Source organism: Camelina sativa, chromosome 2 (assembly GCF_000633955.1).
Source record: "Camelina sativa cultivar DH55 chromosome 2, Cs, whole genome shotgun sequence".
In the NCBI taxonomy this organism is placed as follows: Eukaryota; Viridiplantae; Streptophyta; class Magnoliopsida; order Brassicales; family Brassicaceae; genus Camelina; species Camelina sativa.
Window position 1 is genome coordinate 13,525,497 of NC_025686.1, and position 10,296 is coordinate 13,535,792.

General features: G+C 33.2%; 1 protein-coding gene across 1 annotated transcript; it reads right to left on the reverse strand.

Moving 5' to 3' along the window:
* LOC109127329 lies at positions 6,613-7,158 on the reverse strand. Its single transcript, XM_019231929.1, has one exon. It carries the CDS (start codon positions 6,956-6,958, stop codon positions 6,716-6,718), a length of 243 nt encoding a protein of 80 aa, XP_019087474.1. The 5' UTR covers positions 6,959-7,158; the 3' UTR covers positions 6,613-6,715.

Here is a 10,296-nt window from a genome sequence, read left to right on the forward strand (position 1 = left end):
CTCCCTGCCTGGAGCACCCTCCGCTGCAACCCCCACACCCGGGGCAACACTGGGCCCATACGCCCTGCGACACCCAAACCAGCCTGGTCTCCAGATACTCTAGGATGAACCTGTGACTCCACCACCTCCTCACTGGCCATGCTCTGGGTCACACTCTCACTGGTCTCAGGAACCTGACCCCATCCCCGACCACGATCACGACCACGTCCACAACCATGTCCACGACCACGACCACGACCACGCCCGCGACCAACAGCATCCTCACCTCTAACCATCTGTATCACCAAGAACAGAAGGCTAAGCAATCAAACAATTCTAATAACACAAGAATACAACTCACCGTGGAATCACAAAGCAAGCTCGAAGATGATGTTCTAGGACCTCATGCCACACGCAATTGACCAACTCACATAATCAATTCTAGCATGAAATCCTAAACACCAACAGCAAAAGCAACAATGAACCCTAGACCTAGAACCGTAAGAGCTCTGATACCAAAATGAAACAACCCTTCCCATTTATTTTTTAATAGTAATAATTCTCAAGTGATCTCATACCCACTAACAACCTAACAACAATCAACAACAGCGGATAACAAATAATTCCATTAACCAACAAATGAATAATCCAATAACCACCAATTCAATAATCCAAAACCAACAATGAAATAATCAAGTTCCAAAATCCTACAATGTTCTATCAACTCAATTCTAGCAACCTAACAATAGCTAGACCACAATCAATCAAGCCTCTAGAACATCCTCCTCCTCTTCGTCTTGATTCAACGATCACACTTTTCCTTTATCTGCACACCACAAACAACAATTGAGATGCGTAAGTATTATCATAAATACTTAGTGAGGCAATCATCCCATCTACTGGGCTATACACACAAGCATTTAAGAATCCAATATTAAGCAATCATCAAACAATAACAATCAAACTAGGAAACAAACAATCATCGACCAACGAAGGTTGGTGTCGACCGACACCATACCATTGTCGCTAGACACTGCCAACCTGGTGTCGACCGACACCTCTTTGGTGTCGACCAACATCTCTTTAGTGACCTCTTTAGTGTCGATACCTTCTTGTCATTTCTTCCCTGAAAATGGATTTGATTTAATTGTACGTTGTAATGATTGTGGGAAATTAAATGCCGTAATTAAGAGCTTGTGATGTTTTCTTCCTTATGTTGATATTGGAATTCATCATAAGTAACAACGTGATTAAAATTAAAAAATATACATTGTCTAGGAACATTTTACCAAAAACATTATGATATATATTAAAGAGAAGATCTTATATACAGTTGAAAATATGGTCACGATCACGACTTCGATTGGTAACTACGTTTAACAACTTATAGCGGTTGTAAAAATGTGGTTAAAAATAGCGGATGGAAAAGATGGTATTGTAAAAGAAAGCGGTTGAGTATTTAGCTTGATTGGTAATATTGTAGGGATTGAATAGTATAAGTAATAGTAAATTATAAAAATTGATATTTGTTTAGCCAAAAGATGAAAAAATAGAATAATAAATTTTTATTTAATTCATAATAGAAAATATTAATATATTTAAAGGATATTAAGGAAATTATCAAATGTGATATTAACAAAATTATCAAATGTTTAATTTTAAATCTCCATTATATGATATTAAAAAAAATTATAATCTCCATATAAAAAAAGCAAGTTACTATGTGTTGTTATTTCTTTTCAATATGTTTTGTTTAAAGGTTAATAAGCCAAAAAAACAAAGAAATATAAATTATGCAACCTTTTGTGAAAAACAAAAAAGAACTTTGCAACCTCTTTATAATACAAATGTTGGTTTTTGTTAGTGGTCAGAATTGGTGTTTACAACCACCAAAAAGAGGCTCTAACCACTCTCTTCAACCGTTTGTTCAAACCATGATATCCAACCGCCTTCTTTAAACGATTTGTTGATTGGTGATCATTAGACCAATTCGTTTGCAAACGAGGTGTTTAGTTGCTTTAATCAGACCGGTAATCATTCTTCTTCTATTTAACTTTTGAAACAAACACAAAAAGAAATGTTTAGGTCTACAAAAGACCGAATTTTATAAGCTATTAACTGTCAAAATTTTACGAGACACAACCTAACTTTTATAAACCACACACATTAGATTGAAAATTTGGAAATCCCAAGCCCACGGGGAAGCAAAATAATCCGACCCAAGCCCACGTTCCATAATTTCTATTTACCAAATCTTTTGAGTTTTGACTAAACTACAACAACTTTTCTAAATAACCCAAAACATATTTTTTTATATAAAGTTTGATGTCAAAATTACTCATTAACGAGATTGTGATACGTGTCAAATCTATTGATTAGATGTTGACAAATGTTAATTTTTCTTTTTCTCATTTGGTTGATATGTGGCAACTTGTTCTGTGGGAAGGTTGTTAAAGGCTGAGGGACCAGGGTTCGAGGAACGTCTGATGCACCAATAACCTACTGGTGGATTTAGATATCCACCGTGATGGGTTAGGATTGATGTCCTGTAGGGCCAGCCTATAGGGGCAACTAGCAGTGAGGCTAGTGGGGTCCACGGACGGGTTGTCACATAAACTAAAAGGACCCGACTTGTTTTTTTTTTAAATAATAAATAATAAATATATAAATATAATATAAATATAATATAATAATAAACAACTAAGCTACACATACCCACTAGCCACCTAACCACAATCACATCAAACAGCGGAAATAATAAAACCAATAAATAACCAATAAACCAATAACCAATATCAAACAAACAAAAATAATTCTAAAATCATAAACTAAAGATCCAATACACATAAACAAGAGAACCAGCAATCCAAAACAATATTCTAAGAGTCAACTCTAGCAACCTAACAAAAGCCAGACAACAACCAAGCACTAGAACATCCTCCTCTTCATTGTCATGATCCCACGGTCACACTTTGCATCTACCTGCACCACAAACACAATGAGATGCGTGAGTATTACCAGAAATACCCAGTGAGGCAATCCTCCCATTTACGAGCTATAAACACAAGCAAATCAAGAGTACAACTACAAATAAAATATAACAAACCAACCATTAAACTGAACTACTAATAATACTTTCACCACACCTACACATCATCACACAAAATAAGTCATACAACCCAATCGCTTAGATAAGCTCATGGTCACGCACTCCCCTTAACAAGTGATTCACGAACATCACTACCAATATCCAAGAACAACCAAAATCGCTCCTACAACCAATCACAACAACAAACAAACAATGAAAACAAACTGCGAGAAAAAAAAACAGAAAAGAACAACCTCACAAGTGAAACCACGAAATCAAAACGAACCGTTAACTTTATAATCCCTCCGGCGAAAAGCAAAGTCTATACGTCCAGAAGCTTCCCACAAAATTTTAGCACGATCAGATCTCAGATGAAACCGCAATCGATCCCGAAACATCTGTTAGTCTCAATCCGCGACTGAGACGAAACGCTCCACGAAACTGTCAATATCTCTTAGAATATTAATTCAAATTCACTTCTGTAAAAAGGAGAGTGTACGAAACTCTCTTAGCTACAACCCTACCAAAAATCAATACCTTTCGAAACGTTTTGAGTAATCGTATCTTCCTTCTCCCAAACCCTGATAGTTTTATTCTTCTCATTACTCTAAAGAAAAAGCTTCATCTCCTTCTCTTCCTCCTTTACACTAAACAACCAAGAGTTCTCTCACTATCTCTTCCTTTCTCTCCCTCTCTCTCTCATAACAATGTCGACAATAGCTAAAACAGGAGAGGAGGCCTGATTTTGAGAAAGAGATTAGGGATTTTTGGTTTACTTAGATTAAAACAGGATTTAATTAAACCAAAATTCATTAAAATCCACTCTTATGGTTTACTCAACATATCTCAAACTCTATTTACAGCTTCTCCTGTAGGAAGGTTGTTAAAGAGTGGGGACCAGGGTCCGAGGAACGCCTGGCGCACCAATATCCTACTGGTAGATTTGGATGAATAGTTCCTGTCCACGGTGAGGGGTTAAGATCGATGCCCTGCAGGGCCAGCTTGGGGTCCGTTGGGGCGGCTAGCGGTGGGCTAGTGGGGTCCACGGGACGGGTTTTCATATAAAAATCCCCTCACCGTGGAATGGAACTATTCATCCAAATCCACCAGTAGGTTATTGGTGCGCCAGGCGTTCCTCGAACCCTGGTTTCCATCCTTTAACAACCTTCCCACAGGACAAGCTGTCACCAATTGAGCTGCAGATCAATTGGTGACAGCTTGTCCTATAGGAAGGTTGTTAAAGGGTGGGGACTAGGGTTCAGGAACGTCTGGTACACCAATAACCTACTGGTGGATTTGGATGAATAGTTCCTGTCCACGATAAAGGGTTAGGATCGATGCCCTGCAGGGCCAGATTAGGGTCCGTTGGAGCGGCTAGCGGTGGGCTAGTGGGGTCAACGGGACGGGTTGTTACAGTAATAACGTGGGCCTTATCTAGTTTTATAGGATTTTGAAACCATAATTTTGGAGGATTTTATGGGATTTAGGAAATTTGGAATTTTGATAGATTTTAGGGAAATTGATATGATTTATGATAAAAAAAATTTCAAATTCCACCTTTTTATTTTTGTGCAAACTTCAAATCCCACCTAAAACCATGAAATTTAGATTTATGTATTTTAAACTAAACAAATCCTCTTAAATTCTCCAAAATCTCTAAAACTTATTAAAATCCAAATCCATAAACTGTTTTGAATAACAATAGATTTTAAAGTAGATTTTTAAATCATAAATTTAATAACAGTGAATTTTAATAGACTTTTTAAAATTCATAATTAAATAACATAAAATTTGTAAAATTTACACAAATTACTTAAAATGTAAGTTGAATACACTATCTAAATATACCAAAACCCAAATTTTTTGTTTATAGGAATCTCTGGATGAGTCACACAAATTATTGAAGAAGAGACAAGGAAATTAAGAATCGACATGTGTTGTCCACATCTTGAGAAAACGTGTCATGTCGTTGCAATGCAATCTTGCCACACTATATTGGAAGAGGACTAAACCAAGACTCGGAATTGTCGCGTGAGAAGAGAACCGGTTTAGAAGAGCTGGTTTACTTTGGCTTTTAGACCCTGTTGTATATAAACCATCGTACATTATATGTTTAGAAGATTTCATGCTTTTGTTTGTGAATGTAAAGTGACGCATGTGTTGCTGGTGAGAGAGAGAGAGAGAGAGAGTTATGATCTAGAGATGCTCTAGAGCTCCTTTCATTAAACAATTGTATCGATTCTTCCATTTTGTAGACAAAGATCACTTCTCCTCTCTAACAAAGTGTATAGACAACATGCGCAATATATGGTTCGTAGCTGTAGATTGGGTGTTTGTCCGGTCAGAGTCTATCAAGAGTTTGCAATCACCTTGGAAATTGATATATTTTCCTCTATCTTAGACTCCAAACCGATTGCATCAGTGTATCTATATATTGTATCTATATATTGTATGTAATATATACGAGCAAGCTTATATAAATATGTTTAATACTCTATCTGTTTCAAAATATAGGATGTTTTAACCAAAAATACACAAATTAAGAAGTGTTTAATTTTTAAAAGTTTAACCAATCAGAAACAATATCGCATAATAGAAAATATTAAATAAATTTAAAAGTTGTATAGAAATTTAAAACTATCTATAAAACAAAAAATCTTCTCTAAAACATCCTATATTATAAAACGGAAGAAGTATATAAGAAAAAAATGTTATATGATTCATTCCTCTGTTTCTTGATTCCGAAGGTATGATATAGATAATAATATGTTTTCATGCCTAGTTAATGAGAATATGAAACGTATGTTTGTTGTTGTTGTTGATCTTTTTCAAAAATCAGAAATGTTAGCTCTATAGTTTCCAAAAAGTCCACCATCTTTACCAGCAACATGACTCGATTGCCTCTTGTTTTGGCTTGGCTTTCAACAAAACTGATCACAACTTTGGTACATTAAATTACCGTGGAAGATTCTCGTTGTAAGGAGTTCCGGTGAGGTGACTAGTTATTTTATTCCACTATAAGATTAACTAAAAGATTTGACTCGTATTTAAAAATAGAATGTTATTCTTACGTACCATCTACGTCTCGTTTAACGTATTTTACTATGGAAACAGATCCATCTACGTCTCGTTTAACGTGTTTTACTATGGAAACAGATCCATCTACGTTTTCTTGTAAGCTAACATACCAATTTTTTTTGCTATGTAATTACATTGCATCCATTCAAATCTGTATTTGTTTTAATTCTGGCATGTGTAAAACACCTAAAAACCAAACTAAACTGACCAAAGTAAGCGGAAATGTGCAATCCAATTCCATAGTTACAAACATAAGAATTAGTGTACGATTAAAGTACATTTTTTGGGGGTCATCATTATTAAGTACAAAAGAAACCTCTGACCTAAATAATGGTACTAAAATAGTCTAATAGCAAAATTGGGAAGAGTATGTTATAAAATTATAACAAAAACAAGTTTTTCTTAGTTTTAGATTTTTTTATCATGAAGCTACTAAAGAACTTGGTGACATGACAGGCTATGGAGGATGCTAGAAAAGTCTCGAATTCATTGATTATTCTATTTACAAAGATTTTAGTTGGCAATAAGATCCGGTACAAATATGAAAAATTAAATAATTAAGAAAAGGAATTAGAGGGTACAACCACAAAACAAGAAGAAGCAACAGATCGTAGTAGCGATAGCTAAAGATTCAACGATCGAGACAAAACTCCACAAAAGATCATCGATTATGGAGAGATTACCCGACAAAGACAACAATCTCATGTTCCAACCGGAGCTCAGGTAAGAAAGATTCACCTCCGGCCACCGGAATGCCCATGATGACGACAGATACGATGGTAGATCCATCAAAGTCCATCGGGAAGCTGACATCACCACCTTTTTTTGCCTCCCTCCCTTTCTTCTTGGTTTTATAATTTTTGTTCTTTTTGTTTATACAAATCTTTTCTTCTGGGTTCTAAAAAGACATAGGAGAATTGTGTTATTTGTTTTGCAAAGACAAAAATGAAAATGTATTTATTAAAATAATGATGTGAGTCACTGTTTATGACAAGTGGTTTTAATATAGAGGTCATTCTTTTAATTATATTCTATGTTATAAACGTATCTAGTCGACAAAATATCTCAAGTTAGTAGGACCAGATAAAAATACTCCACAAATGATGATAATTTGGATATCAGTATATGCAAATCCACTTTGATCCGTTTTGGAAATTTGGATATCCAATAACACGTTGAAAAAAGAAGAATATAATTGCGTATTTATCTTGAATAGCATAAAATTTCTTTATTATTTTCTTTTATTATATTTTTGAGGGATACTTTGAGAATTACAAAATAAAACCAGCGAAAAAACAAATTTTTTTGAAAACTAAACTCTATAAAAAGGAAGCAAGCAACTGATATTAAAAAAACAAATAGAATACAATGATAAAAGATGTCAAACATAAATGAAACATACACAAAATGAGAGATTCGACAAATTAGATTTATCGAACTAAACAAGAAATTATATCTTCAACAGACTTTAAAAATATATATCAAAAATGTTCATGGGCTCACGGCTAAAGTGTTTAGTAATCGAATTTTCTTCTAAGTATACCAGAGTGTTTAAAAATAACATAACTCCTATCTTAAGTTTCATAACTTGCCAAGATAAAACCAGTCATAATTTTTCACACTTTTTCAGTATATACAATAATATTATAGATAAGGTGCTAAAAGAGAATTTATTCTACTAAAATTTGCAATAAATATCCTCTATATTTCATATTTTTATATTCCTAACATTATATAGAAAACATTAATAAGCTAAACATTGAAGAAATATACTTAAGTTCACCGAGGTGAACCCCTTTGCTCACGTTCTCTTTGATAAACCAATGAAAAATGCGAAACAATACTTTATTTTTAAAAAATCAAAATTAAAATCTTAAAAACAAAATCATGTAAAGAAACAAAATATGTAGACCTTTTTAATTTATTAAATGAGTTTGAATGTCAATTTAGATTTATATAAAAGGATTATGATTTCAATTTTTGATTAAACGAAATTATACGTTGGTTTTGGTTTATAAATGAGGATTTAGGGTTTAGACTGTACAATTAAACGAGAATATATGTCAGTTTAAGTTTATAAATGAGAATTTGAGTTTACAATTATTATGTGGTGGTTTAAGTTTATAAATGAGAATTATATTTTAGATTTTATAATATCAAACAAATTTCTATATCAGTTTGGGTTTAAAAAAAAATCGGATTTAAATTTTATAATTTAAACGAGTTTATGTATCAGATTCGGTTTAATTAAATTAATTTTTCTGATTTTCGTAACAAAAGGATTCTAGATATTTTTTCAAAACTTCTAATAATATGTTAGGACTTAGGACTAAGATAAATAAAGATAGAGATAAATACACAAATCCCTAATCTAAATATTAAGAAAAGAGGGGACGTCACAAAATATTAATACATATATATTTTCTAATTTATTTTGTTTTATTTTGATTTTAATGGGATGATTATCTAAAATGCCATTTTTGCCTAACCATTTTTAAAATTTGCCATTTTTTACTAAACTTAAAAATTAGGGAATGTTTTTTTCCATAAAATACATACTTATAATAACAAAAACTATACCCTAAAAGAAAATGGAACCTAATCAACCCAAACATAATGTGTAATTGTGTTTTTAAATATAAGAAAATAGAAAATTTAAAATAATTTTAAGGAAATGGCAAAATCTATCAATGTCACTCAAATAATTCTTTATCTATAATTAACTTGATTTATTTTGAAGTGTTTATATTTAGTATTACTTGGCATATTTTCATTGGTTTACAAAAAGGAGGTAAAGGAACTCAAGTATTTATGTAAGGAAAACAATATGGTTTGTATCAAGTAGATCTTTCTTTTTTTGTACTATTTCAATAATTATGTACTGTTGTAAAATATGTGTTTATCCATCACAACATGTGTCCCTCTTCATTAGATAATACTTGGAACACTTGTTCACCACTTATCCTCAACCTTTCATTGTCTCCTACCTCTATAAATAAGAGTTATGTACAAGAGAAGAAAGATAGTGAGAAGTCTTACCATCTCTCTAGTTTCTCTGTAGCTTCTCTCTACCATCCCTCTAGTTTTCATACACTCATCTCTAGATCTCTTCTCTTCTCTTTTGATCCTTCTCACAATCATCTTGTTGCTTCCAAGCTTATGATATAGTTCACAACACGTTATCAGCACGATCAACTCTCGATCCGTCATCCGTTTGAGGTAACATTTAAGTTATGTTAAATTTGTTTAAATTTAATTAGCTTACATGCACATTACTATATGTATTATTTATAGAGTAAAAGACTATATATATATACATTCTTGATCTAATGGTAGGCTCTGCCTCTTTGATCATTTAGATCTACATTCTTGATCTAATGGTAGGCTCTGCCTCCTTGATCATATGTTCATATCTATATATTTATAAATCATATGGAAGGCTATGCCTCCTAAAATGATTGTTTTAATTTATGAATTTATTATATAGCTTATAATTTTGTTTTATAGTTTAGATTTATTGCTAAAACAATATTTTACAAAATTATTTCATAAAATTTTATATTTAACAAATTGTCTTATTATTTATATAGTAATCATGTCAAACTTGGCAAAGCTTAAATTCGCCGTCCTTGATGTCTCTGGAAAAAATTATATGACATGGGCACTAGATGTAAAATTCTATCTGAAAGGGAATGGGTTTCTCAAAACCCTTGATCCGTCAGAAACGGGGTTAGAAGAGGAAAAAGCAAGAACCATGATGTTCTTGCGTCACCATCTCCACGATGGTTTAAAAAATGAATACATCACGAGAGAAAATCCTGCAGATCTCTGGATCGCGCTCAAGGATAGGTTTGATCACCAAAAGTATGTGATCTTACCAAAAGCCAAACATGAGTGGCTAAACCTGAGGTTTCAGGATTACAAAAGTGTAAGTGAGTACAATTCCGCTTTGTTCGGAATCACTTCAAGGATGGCTCTCTGCAGAGAAGAAGTTTCCAATTATGATATGATCGAGAAAACATTCCAAACTTTCCATCCTTCAAATGTACTCCTGCAGCAACAATATCGAGAAAGAGGGTATACTCGATATTCTGAATTAATGCAAGTTTTGCATGTTGCTGAACAAAATAATGAGCTCGTGATGATAAATC

Excerpts from the sequence above, each read along its gene's own strand:
- LOC109127329 (XM_019231929.1), bottom strand. The coding sequence starts at position 6,958 with ATGTCAGCTTCCCGATGGACTTTGATGGATCTACCATCGTATCTGTCG.